The sequence below is a fragment of the Abramis brama genome (assembly GCF_963993115.1).
Source record: "Abramis brama genome assembly, chromosome: 1".
Taxonomy (NCBI): Eukaryota; Metazoa; Chordata; class Actinopteri; order Cypriniformes; family Leuciscidae; genus Abramis; species Abramis brama.
In genome coordinates this window covers 70,623,474-70,651,205 of record NC_139963.1, presented here as the reverse complement: position 1 = coordinate 70,651,205, position 27,732 = coordinate 70,623,474, and the positions used below count along the sequence as shown (strand labels likewise).

General features: G+C 37.5%; 1 protein-coding gene across 1 annotated transcript in view; it reads left to right on the top strand.

Annotated features, from left to right (window-relative positions):
• Window positions 1–27,732, top strand: part of LOC311094402 (venom factor-like) — a 59,077-nt gene that overhangs the window by 13,213 nt on the left and 18,132 nt on the right. The window contains exons 7-29 of the mRNA XM_084132361.1: window positions 3,739–3,821; window positions 3,907–3,994; window positions 14,076–14,178; window positions 14,263–14,377; window positions 15,307–15,422; window positions 15,505–15,648; window positions 16,442–16,657; window positions 16,768–16,965; window positions 18,888–19,046; window positions 19,148–19,277; window positions 19,909–19,986; window positions 20,183–20,531; window positions 20,636–20,721; window positions 20,831–20,970; window positions 23,346–23,555; window positions 23,689–23,755; window positions 24,022–24,105; window positions 24,282–24,485; window positions 24,563–24,638; window positions 24,731–24,887; window positions 25,950–26,060; window positions 26,330–26,471; window positions 26,581–26,744. Coding sequence (XP_083988487.1) covers window positions 3,739–3,821; window positions 3,907–3,994; window positions 14,076–14,178; window positions 14,263–14,377; window positions 15,307–15,422; window positions 15,505–15,648; window positions 16,442–16,657; window positions 16,768–16,965; window positions 18,888–19,046; window positions 19,148–19,277; window positions 19,909–19,986; window positions 20,183–20,531; window positions 20,636–20,721; window positions 20,831–20,970; window positions 23,346–23,555; window positions 23,689–23,755; window positions 24,022–24,105; window positions 24,282–24,485; window positions 24,563–24,638; window positions 24,731–24,887; window positions 25,950–26,060; window positions 26,330–26,471; window positions 26,581–26,744 — 3,220 coding nt within the window. The remainder of the gene's footprint in view (window positions 1–3,738; window positions 3,822–3,906; window positions 3,995–14,075; window positions 14,179–14,262; window positions 14,378–15,306; window positions 15,423–15,504; window positions 15,649–16,441; window positions 16,658–16,767; window positions 16,966–18,887; window positions 19,047–19,147; window positions 19,278–19,908; window positions 19,987–20,182; window positions 20,532–20,635; window positions 20,722–20,830; window positions 20,971–23,345; window positions 23,556–23,688; window positions 23,756–24,021; window positions 24,106–24,281; window positions 24,486–24,562; window positions 24,639–24,730; window positions 24,888–25,949; window positions 26,061–26,329; window positions 26,472–26,580; window positions 26,745–27,732) is intronic.

Sequence of the window (27,732 nt, the reverse complement as noted above, 5' to 3'; positions counted from 1 at the left end):
GACACAAACTAATTACAGATCAAATGTTGCTTAACTATCTGTAAAGACAACATTGTGTGCATTAAATTGATAATCATTCCGAGATCGCGATCTACCGAGCGACCGAGTAGGCCGCATTCCAGCCGCGGCGATCACTCGCACGGAATTCCAGCCGCGGGTGCGTCGATGCGGTTATTTTTACCGATTAACCACACAAATGCATCAAACAAACAAATCAACTTCACATTTAAAGATTATAAAACAGTTGCGATGTCCCATCACTCATCTTACCTGCAAAATAAACAAAGACAACAATAAAATGAACAATCTGTTGATATGGCTGGCAGTGTGACTTCTTCTTTATCAATAGTGAAACTCCCTGAAGCTCACCACTGCTCCCTAACGTCACCCGCCCGTATCGCAGGTTTAAGTGATATTAACAGACATCTTTACTTAATAAATGGGAACCAACTATACATAATAACAATAACACATATGAATAACAATACATAAGAGTATTTGAATTTATATGACTATTTAAGTATAATAATAAAAAATAAAAAAATGACTTTATATAACCACTTGAATCTATATGACTACAGCAACACATAGCCTACATGTTAACAGTGTTTATCATGTAAATGTTGTATTTTATTTACAGGTCTTTTACACTATTGCTGAATAGGCTAATATTAAAATGTTTTTTTTTATGACGCGTTTCTCTCTCAACATGATCCGGTGTGACTTGCACTCATGTGCATGCGACTTATTTTCTGGCAAATACGGTCAGTTAAAAAATGTTGCTGTAGCCTATTATTACAAAATGCATAGAGTGGAGACCATTTAAAAAAAAAAAAAAAAAAAAAAAAAAAAAAAAAACATATTGTGTTCATTACCCCCACCCACATTTGGGCTTAATCACTGTTATTATTAGGAAATGTATTTAGGTGTAGACAAAATCAGTTATGTTATGTTTATTTATAAATATGAACGTACCTCGCATTTCCCGGACACTAGCCATTAGTTTACTTCTTTGGCCTATTTTTTTAGCTGGCCAGTTCTCAAAATCTGTGTGTAAAAGCTGCGGAGCGCGGAGAGAACGCACAATGGCTTTGCTTTGGAAGTTTTTTTTTTTTGTTGCCAGAGAACATAACACACCGTTTTGTTTAACATCAATTGATACTCAATATTAATTAAATAAATAAATATAATGTCAGAGAATGCACAAAGCGCATCCTTTTGAGATGTAAATTATAATACATTTTAACACACAAGGCCTACATCATAAAACTCAGAAGATTTTGTATTTTAATATATTATATTATAATACAAATAAAAAGGCGTCATACTTCAGTCGAGTCCCAAAAGACACGTAGGCATATAGGCTAAATCAGCGTCTTCACAGCAAGGGAAATGTTTGGAATAACAAGTAGGACTGTGTGCGGCACAGCTTGCCCTTTATATTGTACAACAGACCAATTAAATTAGGCAGAATAACTTTTTATATGTTTGGTTGACTGTGTTTCATTTTGATAATGAACAGTCTGCGATATGAAGCAACGTCAGAACTGATACTATGTTGTGTGAGAGCGCGATGCGCGAGAGCCATCTCTTGGATTTGTTCCACTGCTGTTATTTATAGTCATACAGATAATATGTAATCATTCGAAACAGTAAAATGTATATTTTTATTTGTGTACATTCAAAATGACTACAAAATATCATGTCATTGAAAAATAAATAAAACAACACGATGCGCTGCTTTAGCGCATCTCTGTCTCTTTAGATCTTTCTGGCGCTCACCAAAAATGAACCAAAATACAGAGAATAGCCTTCTTGGCGCGCCTACTTTTGAAAGTCAACATTTAGATTATTTAACGTTATAACGTTGCATTATATATGCCTGAGTCACTTTGGAATAAATCACAGCGTGTTTCATGATAAAACGTGACTTAGCCTATATACAGTCCGGAAAATAGGCTATAGGTTATAGCAAATTCAGACCAACTGCTGGTCTACACAGAGAAAAAGCCCTTTCTGGGCTCTTCTGTTGTGCCGAGCCATTCGTTAGTCTAGTTGTTTGATGAGAAAATTAAATGTAGCCTATAGTTGCAATACACGCGTTAAGTTTTGTAAGCTCCGTGCAACTGCTGCAGCGGACTATTATTTCTAGAATATTAGAAATCTAATACTCAAGCTGTTTTCTCATTTTTCTACTCTTAATATTCAATAAAAAACGACTGAACGAAAGATACACGCATTCTCTTGAACCACCACCGCATTTGCGGCAGAAAACTACTGCAGTGCAGCCAAAATGCTCTGTTCGACTTATCTGAGATCCTTTACTCTTCCCTGTGGATGACTTGTGACCTACTTTCTGTAAGATCTGAATTTTTGAACTTGAATTTTTGAACTTGAATTTTTGAACTTGAATTTTAGAAAACTGAATTTGAAGATTCGAATTTCTTCATCTTGAAAACTTGAATCTGTATTTTTTTAAACTGAATATTTGCAGTATACGAATTCAGAACAAAAAAACTAGCTGTTTAAAAATACGTCTATAAAATTCAGCCATAAAAACATTTCAATTTGTTAAATTTCAAATGTTCAATATTCGTTTAAAAAAAATCAAATTCAGAACTATTTAAACTACCACCTAAAATTCAATTTTGAATTTTAGGTGGTAAAAATTCAAAAAAAAAATAAAAAATTCTATAACTTACCATATATTTACCCGGTAAATACCTAGTAATTAGTTTGTAGTTTCTCTGCATTTACATACTTGTTACCTGTGGTAATTACCAATAACCTACCATAACTTACCATATATTTACCAGGTAAATATCTAGTAATTAGGGGACTGTAAAAGGAAGGGTTACCGCTATGGATTCCGTTAATTTTGTGAATTGGTAAGTTTCGTCAGTGCGTGAAGAAATATAGCAGTCCCTGAAGAGTGACTAGTTACTTGAGTAATTAGTGATGCATTTTATGACCATGCTCTGAGTAAAAAAGACAATCTTCAAGAACTACTAGTGATCTGGACAATTATTTTAACATCTGAAAGGGATATTTTTCACTTTAAAATAATGGTCCAGATCACTAGTAGTTCCTGCATAGTGAACAGGTAACCCTTGAGTAATTAGTGATGTATTTTATTGTTGAGAGTAAAAATAGACAATTGCTAATATCTCAGATACGTTAATGTTGTGATTAGTAATTAATTTTTTTTTTTTTTTTTCATAATTTCCAATTAGTTCTTAATGATGCCAATCTCATTAGGTAATTATTGATTACCTAATAAGGAACTATCTTAGTCCTAAATTCGATATTACTTACTGATTAGTTAAGCATGTTTCCATATTAGTTAATATTAGTAGCTGAAGTGTTAATATAGTAATACTCGTTAGTCCTACATTACTTTCTGCATAGTTACTTATTAATGACGGACCATTATTCTCAAGTGTTACCACTTATTCTTCTAACCCGAACCCTAACAGTCTAAGACTCTACTACTACTATAATGAGGGTTAGTTTAAAAAATGTAGGTAACAATGTATTTAGAATCAAGCGCATGTAAACTTTTTAACAAGGTTATTTTAATATAGTTGAGTTATTGTTTTGTATTATAGACTCTTTGTAAACATTTGATGTGTGAAGCTAATTCAGGGCAGTACTAATATATATATATATATTCTTTCATTTGACATTCTATCTACTGTACACCAATTCTGGAATTAATATTTTATTTTTAATTCCTAGAGAGGGAAAATGGAAAGTTGTTGCGAAGTTTGATGATGATAAAAAAAACCCATTCAGCGTGGTGTTTAATGTAAAGAAATATGGTAAGTTATTTACATTCTTCATGGTGCAGAAATTCAGCTGCTGGCATGCATGGTTTGAATAACCCTATTTATCCTTGATCCCAAGTTCTCCCGGCATTCAACATCACTTTAACGCCAAAGAAACCCTACTTCAGCCTACATGAGGAAAAGTTAGAAGTAGAAGTCAGAGCCAGGTGCGTGTTATTTACAACTGCTTTTACTGTTACTCGACACTCACCTGAAATACAAGCATTTTCAATAATTCTAAATGTAATTATTGGGCCTTTACCTCGATATGCTACTTTCTGAAGTGAAACAGCACAGTTGTTATAAAACTGCTATACCACCAGTAAACTGCCATGTGTAGCCCTCTCACAATTAACCTTCTGTTTGACACATTGGTAAAGCGGGGGCTTTGGCCCTGGCTAAAATATTATTGGAATGTTCAAGAAAATGTTTGTTTATGGGAAGCCTCTCAGAGAAGAGCTCTGGCCAAACACTACAAAGTTACATGAAACCACACTATAAAACAACGACATACTGTAGACCTGTGGCACCAGCCTCTTGGAGAAATGTCTTATATAAACATAATTATTGAAAGTAAATCATTTTCATAAACAGTGTAACTGTTTTGGTAGCAAGTTTATAATCATAGTAAGTCTTCTAAATGTTCATGGTAATGGACTAATGCAGTGATTTTTAAAATGATTTTTAAAATTTCATATCATTGTCTATATTATAAATTGGTCAATCACTGATTCTTGAGAGTCGGGACAAAACATGTCCCACATAGAAAAGTCTAATTTATAGCAAAAATTAAGAAATTCATCATGATTGACATACTTACAAAGTTAAATCTAAAGGAATTGTATATACCTATCTGATTTTTAGAATAAACCTTTTTATCTTTTTGGGGAAAATTTGTTTAAATGTATGGTCTGTGGTTAGAAGGTCCATGTTATTGCACTTGTCCTCAGCAAGAGGTCACGATATTAACCATCCAAAAAAACTTTAAAAAAGCTCTACAATTGTGAAAACATATATATCAAATAAAAAATAAGGGGTATAAATATAAAAAACAATGCATGAAGTGAACATCAAACAATATTTTCCATAAAAATCTGCCTATTAAAGTTGTGTCCTCAGTTTCTGTCAACTCCGTCAGATTTTTTCATAAAGCTCTTTAAATCAGGAAATAGCATAGTCAGCTATATCCCTGAGGACCCCTTTTCATCTCCCTGCCTGTGGTGAATGCAGCACTACCACACATGCTCTGGTGCGTTTTAAATTTTTTTTATATTTTAGACAAACAATGTCAATATTCCTATGGTCACAGCTGCACCATGTCAACACCATCTTTCTGTTAAGATACTTTTTTTAAACCATAGTGGATTGAATTTAAGCATTTTAGTGAGGTTATTGGGACAGCTAGCAACTGAGGAAAAACTACCTAGCTGCAGTGTATCCGTCAGGTTCTATGTCTGACGGAGTTGACCTGTAAGCTGATGGAGTTGACAAATCCACCAATAACCTCTTAATGTGCGAATATAATATTATTTGTGAATATAGTGAAGGGTTAAACTGTTATTTCAGGGTTTTATTTACACATAAATGCACATACATAGCATGCATTACATTATTTAACCATACGCATCTGACTTGTAGATAATGGGCAGGCAGTGGTCTGCTTATTATTGTGTAACGTGTAACTTTGCCAGCACTTTAATATATATATTTATATGTAGAGACAGAGATAGAGAAATGAGAAGCCAGCGTAGGGCTGGGCGATATGGGCAAAAAAAAATTTTTTTTATATCAGTCGATATCGATAATTATCACGATAAATGTCAAATCTATTTCTTTCAAGTTTAAAGGCAGATTTTTGCTCCTAAGTGAAAGCTGTAGAAAACAGAGCGTTAATTGTGTTTTTAAACTACTCTTTATTGTCAGAACATATCATGACAAACAGGTGAACATTTCACAAATCTGAGGTAAAACATTCAAACATTTTCCATCAACACCGTCAGTTTTTCCGTCAACACCGTCAGATCTTCTTCAACAGCGTTGGATGTATGAATGTTTTTGTTATTTTTTTGGGAAAAAAAAATATTCTTCCTTCAGTTTATGTTGTTTTTGTAATAAAGGACCATCTGATCTACATCCTCTTATGTTTTATTTATTTAAGGAATTTGTTTTTACAATATTGAAATTAAAATCAAAGTTTAAAAATGCAAATATTTAGAAATCTGAGTTTTCAGAATAGTGTGACATCACAACTTAAGTTTATATATTGTAATTTTTTTACATATCAGAGTAACTAAACGCTATTACAATATACTTCAGAACTTTAGATTCTTGTTGGATTTGAAGAATTAAAATTGTATACTTTTTAGTGTGTCTGACGGAGTTGACACAAATCCAGTTCTGAAGGGAAACATGTTTATTTGTTAAAAATGTGTTTTTATTTAGAACCTGTTCCTTTACATGGTTAAATAGCTAAGACCTTTCTCTGCAGAAACATATAACTCTAATTGATATAGTGTGTATTTTTAAAAAAAGTTTTTTAAAACGTGTTTTGTCCCGATCTCTCAAGAATCAGTGCAATAATTATTTTATAAAGGCAAGATACTACTGAAATGTATATTTTATGGCTTAGTGTATGAGGAAAAAGCTTTAAAGATATTTATTATTAGATATTTTAGTGATATCTACAGACACAGATACATGAAATGCAATACATTTTTTTCTAACAATCAGAATCAAGTAATGCCAAATCGCCCAAAATCTCAAAATTGACCAGTGCATGACAAAACTATTGTGTCTGTAGTGACTTGCCTTAAATTGTTTGTAAATGAAATTGTTAGGGCCCCTGAATCCCCATTTCAATGATACATAATCATGTTGGCCCATCTCTCAACATTTTGGCTTCACTTTGGCCTCTTCTTAAAGTGTCCCAATTCAGAGGCTGCATCTTTCGACGGCCGGATAAAACATCTCAGAAAGCAGGAGATTTGTACTCTCCTAAGGAAGGGAGCAATAGAGAGTGTGGACCGTCATGTTCCAGACAAAGGATTTTATTTAACTTATTATATAATATCAAAGAAAGGAGGAGGTCAGCGACCAATATTTGACCTAAACAAATTGTTTAATATTCTTCCTTTCAACATGTTGTATACCATGGATGTTCTACAAAGTATTTACAGAGGGGATTGGTTCACCTCACTGGACTTAAAGGATGCCTACTTTAATATCGGAATAGCACCTGAACACAGAAGATTTCACATCGGTTCACATTCTAAGGCTGCATTTACCAGTTCAAGGTCCTTCCATTTGGGCTGTCGCTGGCTTCAAGAATATTCACCAGATGCATCCAAGCAGCCCTGACACCCCTGATGCTCCAGGGTTTTAAGATTTTGCTATACCTGGATGATTGGCTGGTGTGCACCCCTCAAGAAAACAAGCTATCTTAAGGCAGCACTGCCTTAAGGACCATGCTCAGACAATACTAACATTAATAAAGAAACTGAGACTAAGGTCATGAGCGCCCTGCATAACCTTACTGCGGCACAGATTTACGATAAGGGAACTCCTTTAAAAGCTGCCCATGATGTTGCTACACCCCTAACAGAGTGGCTAACAGTGTTGCATATACAGTCAGTGTCTGGCCGGCTTGTTTGTAGGACGCTGTGGCAAGCAAGGCGCGGTCGATGGCATGATTGCTAATGAAGTCTCGTATCTCTCAAGGAGGAGGTCCAGTTGGACAAAAGGAGGAGGGACGACAGTGAACTACGAGAGAGGACCAGGCCTGGACTTTATGTCATGTTTTGTTTATGTCTGTGTGGTAGTCGTCTGTGCCGCTTTTACTTTAGTTTATTAAAGTGTTTGAGCGTTCGCCGGTTCAAATAACCTCACTACATTGGTGCCAAAAGGAGGGAGATGCTGTTACAGAGACCTTGCTGCTGAGGGGGATTGTGGTGCAGAAGAGCTCGGGCAGACATCACTAGCCAATAATGACATTCGTTGTTGATGATTTTCATTATCAATTATTATCGATTTTATCGATAAGTTGTTGCAGCCCTAACAGTTTGTCAAGGTACTTGCATTAAATTTAACACTAACTTTGAATTTATTTAAACAAAGAACAATTCAGTGCGTCTGCGCCCCCGTGAAGGTTAACAGGTTAAATTAGCTTTAAAACCTTGAAGTTTGAAGGCTTTAAAGTCATGCCGTTTTTATGTTTAAAGTCATGCCGACAGATAAATAGATTGGTATGGATTTGCTGTGGTGTCGGTATCAGAGGCAGCTGGTGCAAAAAAGAATTAATTATCAATGCAGAACTGAATGTATTAAATAACCATTTAACAAGTTATATAATAATGAATAATTACTGCTTCCTAAAAAAATTGAAAATTCAGTTGATAAAACATGCCAGCTGTTAAATGGTACCACGAATCAGTGAACTTGAGTTTTATGTGGGTTTATTCTCAGTAATCAAGGTAATCATTTAAAAATTGTATTCATATAAAAAGTGAGTATTTATTTTATTTTATTTTTTATAAGCCATTTATATCAATGGGATTCAGAAATGAAGTCCATAGTGCTAATGTTGTCCACTAGAGAGAGCAAATCTACATAACTACATAACAAATCCTATTAGATTTCAGCAAAAACTGATCTCAGTCTGTGTGTTTCAATAGATGAAAAATATTGTATTTGAAAAATACAATTTAGATTTTTTTTTTTTTTTTACATTTCTGCTAATATGACTGCCGTCCTATATTTAGACTAATTAAACTTATTGTTAAGGACTGCAGTACTGCAGACAAGAAGGACCCAGCAAACACATTTACGTTGTGGCAATGTCGCTGTCTACGTGCTCGCAACATTGTAACAACGTAGAATTGTAAGATGTGACAGGGCTGTAGCAACGTTGTTGCGCGACATTCAGCAACTGAGAGACGACGTTCTGACAATTTTTTGTTTTTATGCTAGATAGGCCTATAGATATCCCCCATTTAGCATTTTATGTTTTGAGGTTAATTTTTAATTAGTCAGATGTTAGATAATTATATAGTTTTTTTTTTTAAAATTTTGTCCTTATTATTATTGAATGGGGCTATCAGTAAATTAGCCTAATTATAATGAACACCTGCGAGTGTACACTTTGAAGAGAAAAAATTACAGAAGGTTATGTTAATTCAACTTTATTAAAACTAACTGCATATATGGTAATCAAATTGCACTTCCAAAAGTCACACATTTGTGGAAAAAGAAAAAAACGAAATAAATGAATATACAAATTTCTTTTAAGTATAATAAATAAAACATAAAAAGCAGAGATCAGAACATTTAATGAACAAAACCGGTTCTGCACATGGCAGACAGCAGTCGAAAGCCGGGCGATAAAGTTCGGTAAACGGAATCAGTCCAGGAAACATCCACAAATCCAGAGGAGCAAAGAAACGAATGAGACTAAATAGCAGACAAATGAAATGAAAAACTAAACAGTGCGAGCGAGGCTACATTAGTCACATTAGAAAATGAAGTTGTAGGTTGTGTTTGAACAATTACATATCTTATTTAGCTGAGGTAAATAAAACGCAATACTCACGTATCCTTGCTCGATGAAGAACGAGACAACACAATGAGCCCAACCGGCGGCTGAAATGTAAAAGGCTGATTTTCGCGCTTCAGGGCAGTGACGAGTACATTATGTAGTCCAGTGGTTGTCAAGACACCGTTGGCACAACCTTAAGCAATGGCCCTGAATGATGGTTTAATGTCAACATTGTGACAATGCTGTAACAACCTTCACCACACAACGTATTTATAGCAACCTTTTGGCCATGTTGATAAAACGTTGTTAGAAGGTTGGGTACGTTGTGCCAACCTTCTGTGTTTGCTGGGGATGGAAGTGAACAGATGAACAGATTAATTCATCAACCTGCTAGGGACTGCAGATGAAAATTAGCCTGTATGGCTAAATCTGGTACATTTACATGTTGGACTTTGTACTCATGTTGATTAATGTGTGAAAAAACAGGATGTTTATTGACAGCTGATGAGCAAGCAGGTAAGTGAGAAGTGCAATGGAATGTCTCTTGGAGTGATGACTGGTGGATGGAGAGATGGATAATGAGCTGTATGGGATGCTGGAGAGGGATCACTGGAGAAACACAGAGTGAGACACTGGAGGGATCGCTGGAGAATGTGTCTACTTCATGTGGAAACGAGATCGGACAATGAGCTGGGGTGAGGTGTGTGCTTTTATAGTGGAGTTGATGAGAGTGATCGTTGACAGGTGCAGGTGATTGTGAAAGACATGCAGGTGGGAGCCAAGGAGGGTGATGGGAGATGAAGTGCAGAGGAGGTGATAAGGCTGGTAATCGTGACAGTTATTTTGTAATGGTTTTGTAATAAATATTTAACTTATTTTAACATGCTGAATTAGCCTTCTTCTCTGGCTAACTTGATGGGGGCGGCGCACCAGCGCCCCCTATTGACCGGAGGCCACTGGTGTTTCTACACACATGTAAAAAAGTACAATGCCCACTGTTCGTCCCACTACAGTCTACCCCCCTCTCTCGGATCGTCACACTGATGATCACAAGACATGGCCACCATTACCTAATCCCTAGGCCTAAAAATGCCAGCTACCATACCACATATTTGATGAATAGAGGCTCCACCAATCTCTCCCATTGAACAGGAAAGGCAATAAGGATGGGGATGTCGGCACACAGTTGTGAGTCTCGTCCTGTGAAAAACAACCTCATCGGCCATAAGCAGGCCTTCAGGCAAGGACTCCTGAGAGCTGGGCCTATCTTCTTCTAGTAGCCATAGTCCTGGCCCAGCCACAGGAATAGGTCCCATAGCACCTACCATCTCCTGTGGGCTGAGTACCACCTCAGATGCCATCCGCTCTGGTTCAGCGGTGGCTTGGTCCCATTCTTGCACTAAAGCTAACAAATCTACCTCATCTTCTACCTCAGCCAGTGTGGATACATCTATAACGAAATCAAGTGAAGGGCTACCATGGTCAACGGCCAATGTGTCCTTACGGACTCGACTCTTTAACAATGAACTTACGCCACCAAACTACCCAAAAATCCCCCTAAACACTGCCGGTAGTAGATCGAGAAACATAGGAAGGATCGTAATTGTGACACGAGAGGGACGACGCCACTGGGCAACATCCTCATTTTTGCTAGGATCTGTGGCTACTGATAACATGACCTAAATATATCACTTTTCGCTGGAGGAGGGCACACTTCTCGAGCTCGAGCCTTTAGCCCCTCCTGTTCCAGGCGGCCTAAAATGACCTCCAACCTCTCCAAATGCTGGGCAATAGAGGTGGAGAACACCAAAATATTATCTAGATATAAAAGTAAAGACTGGCACTGCTGGTCACCAAATAACCTCTCCATAAGTAGCTGGAAGCTAGAGGGGGTTTTGCACAACCCAAATGCCAGTTGATTCCATTCAAAGAGGCCAAATGGGGTGCAAAATGCAGTCTTGGGCTTATCCTCATCAGAGACAGGAGACAGGGGACAGGGACCTGGTTATAATCACTAGCTAGATCCATGGTGGAAAACCAACAGGCCCCTGTCAACGCATCCAGCGATTCCTCAATCCAAGGCAGGGGAAATGCATCCCATCTAGTCTTGGAATTTAACTGATGGTAGTGCACACACATACATTGGGGTGAACAAGTATTTGACACACTGCCGATTTTTCAGGTTTTCCCACTTACAAAGCATGTAGAAGTCTGTAATTTTTATCATAGGTACTCTTCAACTGTGAGTGACGGAATCTAAAACAAAAATCCAGAAAATCACATTGTATGATTCTTAAGTAATTAATTAGCATTTTATTGCATGACATAAGTATTTGATACATCAGAAAAGCAGAACTTAATATTTGGTACAGAGCCTTTGTTTGCAATTACAGAGATCATACGTTCCCTGTAGTTCTTGACCAGGTTTGATTTTGGCCCACTCCTCCATACAGACCTTCTCCAGATCCTTCAGGTTTCGGGGCTGTCGCTGGGCAATATGGACTTTCAGCTCCCTCCAAAGATTTTCTATTGGGTTCAGGTCTGGAGACTGGCTAGGCCACTGCAGGACCTTGAGATGCTTCTTACGGAGCCACTCCTTAGTTGCCCTGGCTGATTGTTTCGGGTCGTTGTCATGCTGGAAGACCCAGCCACGACCCATCTTCAATGCTCTTACTGAGGGAAGGAGGTTGTTGGCCAAGATCTCGTGATACATGGCCCCATCCATCCTCCCCTCAATACGGTGCAGTCGTCCTGTCCCCTTTGCAGAAAAGCATCCACAAAGAATGATGTTTCCACCTCCATGCTTCACGATTGGGATGGTGTTCTTGGGGTTGTACTCATCCTTCTTCTTCCTCCAATCACGGTGAGTGGAGTTTAGACCAAAAAGCTCTATTTCTGTCTCATCAGACCACATGACCTTCTCCCATTCCTCCTCTGGATCATCCAGATGGTCATTGGCAAACTTCAGACGGGCCTGGACATGCGCTGGCTTGAGCAGGGGGACCTTGCGTGCGCTACAGGATTTTAATCCATGACGGCGTAATGTGTTACTAATGGTTTTCTTTGAGACTGTGGTCCCAGCTCTCTTCAGGTCATTGACCAGGTCCTGCCGTGTAGTTCTGGGCTGATCCCTCACCTTCCTCATGATCATTGATGCCCCACGAGGTGAGAACTTGCATGGTGCCCCAGACAGAGGGAGACTGACCGTCATCTTGAACTTCTTCCATTTTCTAATAATTGCGCCAACAGTTGTTGCCTTCTCACCAAGCTGCTTGCCTATTGTCCTGTAGCCCATCCCAGCCTTGTGCAGGTCTACAATTTTCTGGTTGGTAGGTGATCAAATACTTATGTCATGCAATAAAATGCAAATTAATTATTTAAAAATCATACAATGTGATTTTCTGTATTTCCGTCACTCACAGTTGAAGTGTACCTATGATAAAAATTACAGACCTCTACATGCTTTGTAAGTAGGAAAACCTGCAAAATCGGCAGTGTATCAAATACTTGTTCTCCCCACTGTACGTAGACTACCATTCTTCATTTTAACCCTCTGGGATATGAAGGGGTTTTTGGGCCCTGGAGAACTTTTTACATGTTTTTTTTTTTTCCTTATAAACATACAAATGGCTAGATTCTGTTAAGACTGTAATCTGCACAAACTGTGCTACAGTAATATGTGATCAACATGCATGTTCAATTTTGCTCTTTTAAGAAAACCAGGGTTGTGCGTTATTTGTAAAAAAAAAAAAAACTTTTAAACTTCACAAAAATAAGTCCATAAAACAAATATTTTTACCAGTTCGCACAGAGCCTCAATACTGCTAGTTTAGCTCACTACATTTTCCAAGTAGCTTCCCCAACACTTGTTATTAACACTTGTTATTATACACTTGTTATTTTGAACTTGAACCTTCTTCTTTGAACCTTCTTCTTCTTGAACCTTCTAAAAAACTTGTGACAGAAGACCCGACCCAGAAGTGATCGACGCTACACGTTACAGATTGTGTGTATTTTCGTCGTCTCAAGTTCTCCTCTGTTTGGACTTTTTTTTTTACCTGCTTAGTTTGTGACCATAATTACAGATTTGATTTTGTCATCAATTTCAGGTGTGTGTGTTTAATTATCCTTGTAAGCAGTTGCATAGAAGTTCATTTGTGTTCACCTTTAGTTTGTTGGGTCTCGTCTATGGTTACTTTGTGATGCTTTGCTCTCTTGTACTTGTATTTATCTGTGGATGTTATTTATCTCTATTTTGAACTTGAACCTTCTTTGTGTGCTTAATACTACACAACTGGTGACAGAAACAAACATATGGGTGTCCCCTTGAAGATAATCTGTTTAATATATTGACTGGAAACATGAGTTTCATTGCCAATTTTTCATTTATTTTTGCTCATTTTAGTGAATGTTTACGGTACATTAGCCTTAATGAGCCATATTGCTATAACGGTTCAAAGATGTGGAAAAGAATGAGGTGGGAACCAGCGAACAATAAACAAAACTGTTATGCCAAAATAAACATAAACATACTCATACTTGTGTCAATAAACCAGTTTAAATTGATACTCACTGAAAGACCTGGTTCACTGCGATCCGAGCTCTAACTGCTTCAGGTAGCCCTTCACTACAGACAGCATGGTGAGATAGTTTAACATGTAAATGAAAAACATTCAAAACTTAAAAATGATCAGAATAACTATGTGTCTTCTTCCCAGGTATCTTTATGGTGAACCAGTGCGAGGTGTTGCATATGTGCTGTTTGGTATTGAAATGTATGGTCGTAAAACGAGAATCACTTCTATGAAGCAACTGAAAGATGTAAGTGAAAGAGTGGGAGATGTGTGTTTAAGAACGAAAATTAATGCATTATTTGGTACTCTAGATTCACCTGTTTATTTTCAGCTGAATGGAGGAAGTGTCAGTTTGACTATGGAGGAGATAAAGAAGATCTATCCAGATACAAAAATTCTACTGGGACAGTCTGTGTATGTCAAAGCATCAGTAACGACCAGCTCAGGTGGGCAAATCATTACCCTAGATATTAGGCTAAAGTGATGTATTACATATTTATAAAACTAGTATGAGGATCAGTCTTATCAGTCCAATATTTTAAATCACAGGGACTGAAGTAGTCCAGTGTTGTGCTGAATAAGCCCCCATTGTGGGCGACATTTTCCAAGTGGGAGATATCGGGGGGGCATTGCCTGCCAGACTGGCTAGCCTTGAAAAGCACCTGCACACTATATGCACTACATAATACACTATACATATACTATACTAATATACTACATCTAATGCAAAACATTGTATTACTGCACCCGTCTTTTCAACCAGAATTTGCAGTTATAGGATTGAGTAGTTTGTTCCATTTAAGTGTGTGAGTTCAGATGAAGCATGCCTATTTCTGAAATAGCCTCCTTACATCCATCTAAACAATACTCTATACATTTTATTTTTCATTTTACATAAATACAAATGTGTTATATTATGCTGATACATTGTTACAGTATATCAACATGCCACTCTACAAGCTTCTTTTGTAGGCTGAACTAATCCAGACAAACAGTAATATTTAATGTGCTGAGAACATCTTGTGGATTAAACAGCACTGCAGTCTCTGCCCTCTGTATTTAGAAGAATTTCAAAAAAATTCTCTGCTAGCTTGTCTAGTCCTCAATTAACCTGCTAAACAATATTCCAAGACACTTTCTAATTATATATGGACTTTAATGAGAACAAAATGAGATGCAGAATAAGAACGCTAATGATTAGTGTTGATTTATATTGATTTGATTTTCGTTTTAAGGCGACTCTCTTCAAATGCTGAAGAGTGCTTTTTTCAGCACAACACTGGCCACAAGGCCCACTCATGGCGCCGACACTTTATCCATAGTTGTTTATTGGTTTGGGTTATGTTTTTGTAACATCTTAAGACATTCTTCTCAGGTGGTTACCTCGTGGAAGCAGAGAAATCCGGCATTAAAATAGTAATGTCACCCTACGTGCTCTCCTTAAAGGACACACCCAAGTATTTCAAACCTGGCCTGCCGTTAGGCATAGTGGTAAGTTTGATACTTTTTTGATCAATGTTAGCATTATTCGATCAGTGAATTATTAGAGGAGGATTTTTATATTTTTGCTTAGGTTACAGTGAGTAACCAGGATGGATCTCCAGCCCCCAATATCCCTGTTAAACTCAACTTCCTTCAAAAATCAATCAATACACACAGAGGCACTATCAGGGTCTCCATCAACATGCCTGATGAAAACAAGAAACAACTGTTGAAGGTACATTGAACACCATAGAAACTCATTCAAAGTTAGGTATTAAGTTGAGGTCCATGACTCGCATTTGGGACAGGACTAGTATACACCCTTAAAATAAATGTTCCAAAGGTTTTTTTTTTTTTTTTTTTTTCACAGTGACGCCATAGAAGAGCAGTTCTTAAAAGAGCCACTTCTTCTTAGATCAAAGAATATTTTAATAATCTAAATAACCCTTTTCCACTATTAAAAAGTTTCAAAAGTAAAACAAATAAGAAGTTTAAAGTTTATTGCCATTTGCACAGGTACGTTACAGTACAGGAATTCTTGTGCCTTTTTTAGAATCTCCTTTTGTAAAAAGTTAAAAAATAGAAAATAATACAAATAGAAGTAGGAGTGACACTATGCACAAGTAAACTTCTCGATTAAATACACTTACGATTCACAAATACACTTTCTAAATAAAATAAATGCACATTATAAAAAAGTAATAGGTAAAAAAGTAATATTGCACATTGTAGACTATGCCTATATGGCACGTTGTTCGACAGAAATAAAGTGAAATGCCCTGGATCAATACACTTGCTGTATATGATTTAATGCACGTGGGTTAATACACTGTTTTACATCGTACATGATCAGTCACAGAACAAAAAATTATGAATGGGGGTTGGGGGAGAGAGTAAAGAACCTTTTGTGCAATGAAAATATCCCATGGATGTTACAGACAGGTTTTTCATGGAACCATAGCTGACAATTAAAAACTTTAAGTGTATCTGTGTGTCTTATTTTGGTAAATATGTCTGTACATCTGTAGGTAGAAACAGCACTTCCTGGTGTGAATGCAGAAAAGCAGGCTGTCCAGGAGATGTCTCTGGAGCCATATTTAGGTTTTAAAGGCTACAGTAAGAACTACCTGCACATCTCAGTGAGCGCCAACCAAGTGGCGGTGGGCAGCAGTCTTAACATCAAACTGTACATCAAAACAGCCTCACCAGAACACAGAAAGCTTGTGAAGCAGCTGACATACGTTGTGAGTGTTGGTAATATCGGGAAGCGTTATACTATATACTATTGCTATGACTGCAATACAGTAATCTTTACATAAACAGTGCTCTCTTTTCCTTATTTCTTCCTGTCTAGGTTTTGAACAAAGGGAAAATAATAACAGCTGCAAGGGTAGATGTATGCCAGATTGACACAAATATTCCATTACTAGTTACCACAGAGATGTTGCCTTCATTCAGGCTGGTGGCGTACTATATGTTGCCATGGCGACCACTTGCAGAAGTGGTGGCAGACTCAGTGTTTGTGGATGTGGAGAACCAGTGTGTAGGCTCAGTAAGTACATTTTAAACTAAAAACTATTATGAAGAATACATATTGCCTTCTCAGCCAAGTCTTTAGCAGCGCTGGTTCTGGAAGTATTTGAAGAATTCCAATGTAAAAGCCTCTAAAAGCACCTCTGTCAAAAATGAGATAATAATATTGAGTGAATGCTCTCCGCACATAGTATATGCTCATCAAATACTTTCACTTCAAACTCACTAAATCCAAGCCTCAGCCCATTAAGAAATGCCAGAACTTGTGTATAGGTTCAGAAACCTATACATAGGAGCCTGATAAAAAATTTAACAACAATTTTTTTTTTTACAAAAACTTTAGACGGACTTTGAGGCTTTTGCATCTTCATTTGTTTTTCATAATTTTTTTCCTATAGAGATTTTACAAAAGTCATGAACCAAACCAACCAGCCAAGAGGTGCCTTACGTAAATGTTTATGATTTACATTTAAAAATCAGATTACCTATAGAAAAAAAATGAATGAACCTGACTGTTGCACGCTAGCACCACTCGTCACAAACTCAGTTCCACGGCCCTCATTTATAACCATTGCATCGCACAAAACAGGCCCTGAAAGAGGCGTACTCCACTTCCGACGGTTGTGAAGTTGTGATTTATAAATACAAACTTGACGGGAGAATGTGCTCCCCTGTAAGCAAATTCTGAGCCGTACAAATATATAATAAATAATAACTAAAAAAACTATTTGGCCAGTGGAAAAGATTGAGAAAAACTTCCTCCGAAATGTATTATATACTATTTGATTGATTTATTCAAAAACAAGGCAAGGACAGGCTACTAAATGATGTTCAGCGTATATGTAATGTGGTGCACATCCATATCTCATATTTTCCCAATGTGATACCGTTAAAAATGGTATCACATGGATGAATATGCATATGCAAATGATATGCAGATTATGATCTGCATAGTAAAACGAGGTGTTGTAGCTCAATATATGGTTATTTCGGGATGGAGACGCATGTGCCACAATCTACCGCTGACTAGGATTTATAAAGGGAATTTTGCACAGGCTCTGGCGTACTTTTATAAATCTGAATTGTTTTTTGGCGTACGCAAATTCTAGCTTTTGTGTGTATGTTCACTTTTAGTAGGAATTCTACGCAGTCTTTTATAAATGAGGCCCCTGGAGAGCCACAGCACAAATCCAATCAAACACACTTGATCCAGCTAATCAAGGTCTTCAGGATTTCTAGAAGCTTCTAAGCATGTGTGAGTTGGAAGTAAACACTGCAGGGCTGTGGGCCCTCCAGGAACTGAGTTTGAGACCATTGCACAGTATTTTGTGAAGTATCTGTTGCTTGATAACCATATAGTGGTATAATTATTTGTACTTGCACTAGGGGTGTAACAATATATCGTGTCACAATATATCACAATACAAAAATGCAACAATATGTATCGTGAATAGTGTCAATATGTATCGTGAATAGTTCACCCAAAATAAAAATGACTATGTGAGAAAAAATTAAAGTTCTCAGAGTTTTAGTGTCAGTACTACATTAAAATATTATATATAATGTTGAATATAATGTATAATAATGCAATAGGGGAATATCTGTGTAAAAAATCTAGTCAGTGACAGAGAAACATATTGGTCTAAAATAACTCTATATTTTCAGCTTTAGAATCTTGAATATTTTTATTCCGGTGTCTCTATTGTCCTCTGCTTTGGGTTTCCAGCACCAAGTCCAAGAATATTCATTTATACACACAATGTAATATCAAATTTATCAGTTTAATAAACAGTAAATTTTATCATATGTCTTGGAGTATCGCAATAATATCGTATCGTGAGTTCAGTATTGTGATATGTATCGAACCGTGACATGAGGGTATCGTTACACCCCTAACTTGCACAGATATGATTCATCTATATATAATTGTGATCGTTTTAGCTCACTTTAGGACCGGTGGAGGGAGAAAAACTGAATTCATACTCACCAGGAAGCAGCTTTAAATTTCAAGTAAAGGGTGACCCGGGAGCAAAGGTTAGCCTGGTGGCTGTGGATAATGCCATCTTTCTGCTGAGTAAATACCGCCTGACACAGAGGAAGGTCATTTACAATACACATTACTCTTCATAAATGCAAGACAATATAGTCAACTGCTGGTTGTCTCCTGGAGATTTATGGATACTCATGACTCCTTCATTCAGGTGTGGGAGGCGTTGGGTCAGGGTGACATGGGCTGCACCGCAGGAGGAGGCCGGAATTATATGGGTGTTTTCAGCGACGCGGGACTGATGTTTGATTCCAGCACAGGAGGATCCACTGACGCTGGATCAGGTGCTTCACACACAGCATTCTTTCTCTGTTAACTTTAAAAATAAATAATTATGTATATGTATTGTAGTAGATTTTCCCCCTATGCACCTGACTTAAGTCTACCTGGTTCATCTCCTAATTGACGCCCCTAAACACCTCCAGATCAGATCAACGTTCATTTATCCTCTAGCGCATCTCCTAATCAACATCGGCTTAGTCGGTCAACGTCTTAACCCCTATGAACACTAGCACTTGGGAAATAAGATCTCTATGCTCCACTAACTTGCTGTGCAGAAATAACTAAACAGACTCCAGACAATGCCTTTGAATATGCTTTAATCACGGCTGGAGGATCTCAGACAAATTTCAGAGAGAATCCCATCCGCAAAAAGAATAAAACACATTGATTTCAGACATTTGAAAGCATATGGTAAATTATGAGCTAAAAATATAGCAGACAATATTTTGTATTACATGCTTGGTGTGTATGATGATACATACTGTATGTTGGGTGATTATACAATGCAGGTTGTGATGAGCGGGAATAACACTGCAACATCACCATGCTGTTTTTACTCACAGTCTAACCAAGAGAAGGATGAGCGAGTCTTCTTTTCTGATGTTTAAGCTTTCTTTTGCTTTTATGGAACAGATCATTGCTCCACAAAATCTAGGAGGAAAAGATCTTTAAAGCAAAGAGCAACAAAATTGGAAAAAAGAGAGAAGATGGGTGAGTCAACATAATCTTCACAACATCACAATATCAGAAATGCGTGAAACACAACTAAATGTATCTATTCATGAGAGCAGGGTTTAGTTACAGTACAAAGTTGTACAAAGTACATGTTCCCTATGAAGTAGTCAGTAGTCTCACACTAATGTTTTAAAAACTGACAAACATTCACAAGTGTGTTCTTCTCTCCCAGAGAAGGACTATTCTGGCGTGTTCGTGGAGAGGTGTTGTTTGGATGGCATGAGGGAGATTCCTATTCCCTATTCCTGCTTGCATCGCTCTCTCTACATCACTACATCATATCTATATCAGGACTTGTGCTGCAAGGCAGCTTTCCTCCACTGCTGTGCGGAGTACAGAGGGGAGGAGATTGGTGTTGTGACCTGGCTTCTAGAAGAAAATAAAGAAAAATGTCAGATTATGGGTTTGACACAAGGCTCAATGGAGGAAGAAGATGATGATTTAGCTGAGGTGCGCACCAAGTTCTTTGAGTCGTGGCTGTGGACTGACATCAGACTGCCCAACATAGCCCAGTCAGACGGGTAAGAGTTTGACTAAGTAGCCATATTTACATGCATACAAATGCGCTTCGCATGCTCTGGAGTTTTGTTTTGAAAACATAAATGTACATTTACATTTATTGCAGGCTGGCTGTACTTCCAGTGGACGCCGTTCTTCCAGACAGTATCACTCAGTGGGGGATTCTAGCCGTCAGTGCCTCACCTGAGACAGGTAAACAGCCCTGTTCTTGCTTGTCTGTCCATCTGTTGTTTATCTTGGCAGTCACAGCATAATTATATTATCTCTGCGTTCTTTTTGTTTTTTTTTGCATGTCTGGCAGGTTTCTGTGTAGCTGAACCGTATAACGTGTATGCGTGGAAACCATTCTTCGTAGACCTGCGCTTGCCTCACTCAGTGTCCAGAAATGAACGTGTACAAATCAAAGTTGTGGTCCACAACTACAAGTATGAAAACCTGAAGGCAAGTTTCCTTGACTGCTCAACTTGTTCTAGCATCAGATCACCCACTTAGATGGGAAGACAACATACAGCATTCTGAAACTAGAAACCAGCATTTTTAAATGTTCACACACCACTGTCAAACGATGGCACCTTTATGACTTCAGGGGCTGTTCAAAGTTCTAGCATGCTACTACTGAGCTTACATAGTTCGCTATTGAATTAAACTTAAATGAAAACCTTCAAAAATCGTTATCAAGAGACATACAAAACAGGCTAGAACAGGGGTTTTCAAACCCGGCAAAGGGGGGGGTGGGGGGTGGGGGGTGCGGTGGGGGGGGGGGGGGGGGGGGGGTTGCTACTTAAATTATTACTTAAGTAGCAATACTTTTACTTAAGTACAATTCTTTTTTTTCAATTCTTTTATTAACTAAAAGTGTAAATTAATGTGTTAATTACCACAATTGGTCAAAGCAATGTATTTCAACTTCCAGTTGTCTGCTTTAATTAATTATTAACTAATGATTTGCAAATGTATCGTTATGTTATGACTTTTACTTGTTGATGCACATTACTATTACCTAATTGTTAAAGCTGCAGTCCGTAACTTTTTTTGTGTTAAAAATGATCCAAAATAATAATAATAATAAAAAAAACATAACCAGCCAGTGTTCAAAACTCTCTCTTGCCGTAGCTCGATTCAAATCGGTTAGCTTTTAATAATGATTTTAATTACGTCACATCTGTACACATAAAGAAGGAGTCCCGGCTAGTAGGCTATGAGTGTGAGGATGTTGGAGGTGTAGATTTATAGCCTTTTCTCACAGCACTTGAAATAATTAAACTGGGGTTCAAACCGGACGCAGAGACGGCTTTTTTTTTGCTAGACAGGTAAGACATTTCAATAGTTTAATTACGTAACAGTAGCGCACTTGTTCGCTTAATTTACACAGTTACAGAGTTTTTCAAAATTTTCCTACTTTATCAGTAAGTATCTTTCTTACTCGCCATATTTTCTAACTATATATGTGTGAACAGACAAACAACACTAGATAAGACTGACAAGGCAATTTAGAACATTTGCTGAAGACCAGAAGCTGACTCTGGTTCATCCAGCGTCTCTTTATAGCTTCCGCTATGCCATCACATGCAACGTCGTGAGTGACGTCATGACGCAACACCAACCGAGATTGGACTAGTTCCATACAGGCTTCAGACGCAGTCACGCTGAAGGCGTTCCCCAGAGTTTCGTCTTTCGACGCAGTGCGAGTTTCCTCAAAAGGGAACTGGGATATTTTCTGAGACGCTTGTCATACCATGAAAATCTAATACCATTACAACCCTATGTTTCTACTAATGATAATAATTTAGTAATACTTAAGTTACAACTTTGGGTTGCACCATTAAACTTAGTTGAAACAAGTCTACGTATAAATTAAATAATTATGAAAGCCTCTAACCAGGAGTAACAGTTGGAATAAAACATCAAGATTGACTGAATTGCATCAATGAGCTCTTGTTTTAGCTGACAAACTTCAATCCTTTAGACATACAGTATATGATGATGGTGACATTTACACACACTTTACATTTTAAGAAAGAGAACCCAATATAAACAGCACACCTTGTGTGCATTGCTCCATGATTTTACATGGCAAATAAAATCAGTTATAATACATATAATTTGTTTTTACAATGTTTTTTGTATCAGTTTCTAGTATTTACGTTTCACTCTGTGGGCGACAATCCGAGAGCCACAAAAATTGTCGACCGAGAGGCTGAGCAGGGAAAACTAATTTGCCAGACGCGCTTCAATGATGACGAATCCAAAGACTGCATTTTGTCGTTTTATTATCATGAGAAGCAAACAAGGTTGTGTATTGAAACATTCCATAATTGTTTCTCAGACATTCTATATGGTACAGCGTTCAGATAGCGGTCAACAAAAATATGACTTCCCCCGTCACCCCCTCTCGAACCACGCAGGTGAACAGCTGATAAACTCTACTTCCTCCCCAACACCAGGTGCATTGATTACCGTAAATAACCAAAAGGGTGTTTAGAATAAATAAAACATACCCAGCTCTTACACACTCCTTACTAGTTTCTGAATGCCATTTACATATAAAATTGCTTACTGTTTTATTTCATGTGTTGTGTTTCAATGGAAACCCATTTTTATGTGAGGAGTTAGAATCAACTTTAACATGATAAATTCATAGTGTTTCAGCACAACTTTTGCTCACGAATTTCAAGGCTGCTATTGGACGCCACCAGCTGGAAGACGATGGAGGAAATACTTGGAAATATTTGAGAATTGGATTGAGAAGCATTCAAGGATGCCATACGTGAGCTAATGATCCATGAACCTGGCCTAAATTATGTGTCTGTTTACAGGTAAGGGTGATCCTGAGTAAGACAGAGGGCATGTGTAGTGTGGCGTTTAGCGGACCCCACAGACAGGAGGTCTTGGTGCCAGCCAGCTCCTCCAAGCTCATCATATACACAATCATCCCCCTTAAGATCGGAGAGCTCCCCATACAGGTCACGGTCGTTGCACACTCTTATGTTGAACCGGATGCAGTGAGGAAGAATCTACACGTTGTAGTGAGCTCCTAAAACATCTCACACAGATTTATGGAATCATTTATGATCTATTACATGGCACATGTGTTCCGTCAAAAAGGGTCTCAAACTATGTTTCACAAGTAAAAAATGTTTTGTTCTGGATCTGGTGTAGGTAGAGGGCATCCAGAGAATTAAGTCAAGGAGCTTTGTGTTGGACCCCTCTGAGAAAGGAGACAATGGTGATCTTCAAGTTTTTTGTTTTTGTTTTGCAGAACAATAATAAAGATGTATAGATTTCATAGGTTTAGAAATCAATGTTGCATTTGTGTACATATATTGTGCACATATTTTGTCAGGACATTAAAATATTTCTTAAAAATAGTTTGTAATGAATGGTTATTTCTTTGATGTTTGTGTGTTTTTGGTGCATTTTTGTCTTTTAGAATAGTGTATATCAGTACTAATCAATACTAACAAATAATATATCATTTGTGTTTATTATCAGGGAGGCAGGTGATAAAAGTGGAGAAAATTGAGTTGAAATCAGTGGTACCAAATTCAAAACCTGAGACATTCATCAATGTCAGAGGTTTGTATTTATTTTTAAGTGTACATCAGGTTTAAGATTATTTTGATGATTTGCTGATGCTAATTAAAATTCTTTGTTGCTAATTAAGCATATTAACAACTCCCATATAGATATTGTTTTTTAGTATGGAGTGGACTATGGCTTTGTAGACATCAGCTATGCGTGTGTCTCCACAGGTGATTTGCTTGCGGACAGCATTGATAACTCCATGAAGGAGGACTCACTGGCGGCTCTGATCCGTATGCCCGGGGGATGTGTGGAGCAGAACCTGGCCAGAATCACACTGCCCCTCATCGCAGTCCATTACCTGGACCGCAGTGCAAACTGGGATGCTGTGGGACGAAACCGCAGAGAGGAGGCCATCAAATACATACAAAAAGGTGTGATGAGACACAAGCAGGGATTTAAATGCATTCTTTCACGTGTTTTAGATAATTATATATGTTTGTATGGATAGGTTATGAAAATCAGCTTGATTATCGAAAGTACGATGACTCGTACCCTCCCTACCCCAATCAAATCTCCAGCACATGGTATTCATGCCAGCCCAACACTTAAACTATAAGAAGATACTGAACCTTTGCAGTAGCGCTGACATGTGTTCACTGTGTTCTGTCCGTGTCAGGATCACTGCATACACACTGAAGGTGTTCTCCATGGCATACTCATTCATTAGTGTCAGTGAGAGCGCTCTGTGCGGCCCACTACGCTACCTCTGGCACAAACAGCGTCCAGATGGATCCTTTCAGGAGGACAATGAGGTCAACACAATCTCATTGAAGGTGAGAGTGAGACCAGAAGCAATATAAATCAAAAGAAAATGTATTCATTTCTGAATAAAATAATTTTCTGGGAAAAAACCCATAAAGAAGTCATACAAGATTATGACAAGATTTTTACTTTCTGCAAGTACGCAAGTGTGCAAACAGGGATAACTGTTCTGATTGGATTTTTCCGTTGTGTTGTATCATTCCCTGTTTTAATGCTCTGTTCAGACAGACAAATTGCTTGTCGCTAAAATCTTGCTGCATTGCACTTGATTAGGACACAATGTCAGGGTTAATTTTCAGTGACCAACTGAGTGAACATAATTTCATTGAGGATTTATACTCATTAAATATAACTGAACTCCAAGTACTTTCTCAAGACTCTGGGCCTCATTTATAAAGCATGCATATGGACAGATTTGATCTTAGAGTGTGCATACGTTAAAATCCACAGAAACGTTCATATTAATAAAAACGGTCTTCGATGTGTCAAAGTTTCCACCCCGTGCCAACCTGGTAGATCCACCCCGCTTTGAACTGATGCCATGACCAATGAATTAAGATGAGAAGCCTAAAAATATCCAAGTGTACTTAAGAAATAAGTTTAGTCAGTGTATTTATAGTCACCACAGCAAGCTCTAAATAAAGTAGAGTGCTTGAGTAAACATTTAACATGAACGCAAAAAGGCTGAATAAGATTGCAATGTCTTAAAAAACACTATACACACTGTACAACAAAGTTCTTGCTTTCAAGGCGGGTTTCCATTACAAATTACAAGTTACAAAACGTACAAATTACAAGTTACAAAACTTTTGCAATATTTTCTAAATGTTGATAAAAACCGATTGCAAAATTATGGCGTTTCCATTAACCGATGTTATGCAACTGTTATGCTATGATAAGTCAAAAATCGTGTTGACGGATGTTGGTAGGGTTACTTGTATCCTTGTATCGTTTAGAGAACATTATATTCATTAAAGGAAGCTGCCTAAACGGGTTTGTCCATTCAATGCATTGTGTCTTGATGCCCTCTATATTTTGCACCACATGTAGTATGTCCACTTGTTGTGATGCAGGGAGGCGTGCATGGCTCTGAATCCACAGAGACTCTGACGGCATTCGTGCTCATTGCTCTGGCAGAGGCACAAAATACTGTTCGCTGCCAAGAGACAACGCCCAACATACAGGTACAGGTCTTTTTTACAGGTCGTTCTCCTTTACACACACACACACACACACACACACACACACACACACACACACACAATAATTATTATGAATAATTATAATGATAAAAGTTAAGCTAACTACAATTTCTTTCTTCGCTATAGGGTAGCAAACCATTTAAAAAAAAACTGATAACACTGTTTTAAACAACTAATGATTGTCCCGATTATGATTATAATACCATGTGTTGAATGATTATAATTATATTTTCTCTTGTTGATCAATACAGGGCACCAGAAAAGCAGCGATGTATCTCCAAGAGCGTTTCCCCCACCTAAAGAGGCCGTACTCAGCGGCTATAGTCTGCTACGCTTTAGCACTATCCAACCATGGCTGTATGAAGAGCAAGTTGCTAAACTTAGCCTCAGGGGGTACACAAACAACTCTATCATTTACATTTTGCCAACAGCTTTACAACAGGTACTGTTTCATAAGTTCAGTCTCTCTCCTTGTCTTTTATCCGTCTTCTTCTGTCAACAGATCGTACTCATTGGCCTGACTCCGACAATCGCTACTTCACACTGGAAGCTACCGGCTATGCATTGTTAGCTCTGATCAAAGGAGGTCACATGAATGAGGCGATGGCCCCATTTCGATGGTTAAATGAGCACCGTGAAATTGGAGGAAGCTACGGCCATACTCAGGTAAAAACATTTTTACTAATCGAAATGACATACTGAAAAAATATGTTTTTTGTAATTTCTTCAAACCGTTAAATAGCTTGAATTTAACTCTACATCCTTGCTTCATTTAACCATCAACATGCAAATTTGTCCCCGCCTCCATTCATTCACAGCTAGGGTTGGGAATCGAATACTTGAGGTCAGGATTCAGATACTTGTTATGAAATTTAAATTTCGATTCCTCTTATTGATTCCTTTGTGAGCATTTCAATATGACTTTAAACCATCTTGATCTTAATGAAATTTTAAAACATTCAAGCACGAGACGACTTGCGGGCTGTTTTCAGCGCTGCAGGCGTGTGTAACTATATTGGGCAACTCTAAAAGTGTTAATATTCCTGCTGCCATCTCTAATAACACTAATCAAACAACAAAAGACAAAGAGAAAATGCACTCATTCTTGACTGAATAACTTTTGTAACTTTATTTGTAATGTATATTTGATTTATCAAGTGTTGATTTATCATTGCTCTCAATGCTAATCAAACTAGCTTTTAGGCTAACTGAAATAAAACCATGCCAATCTCTAGGTATGGTGAAGGCTATGTGATGATGTGGGGCTATTTTAATTCCAAAGGCCAAGGGAACTTTATCAGGATGCATAGTATCCTGGATCCATGAAGTAACTGGCCTTTAAAAATAAAAATCTGCCTGCCTCTATGGGAATTTAACATAGTGTACTAACTTATGCACCATGTATTTTAAGGCAGAACATTTATTTATTTACGATACATTATTCATTCACAAAGAAAATTGGTGTCCTTAAAGGTTGGATTTTTCCTAATTTTTTAAATTAAGGCATTAAGTTCAATTTCCAAAATATGATTTTTTATTCCTCTTTTTAGTCAACTTTAGCATGGGTGTATTAACTTATGCATTGCACTGTATATATATATTTTTTTTGTATTTGTATTTGTATTTTTTCGTGTGACCCATGCTATTTTGTGTT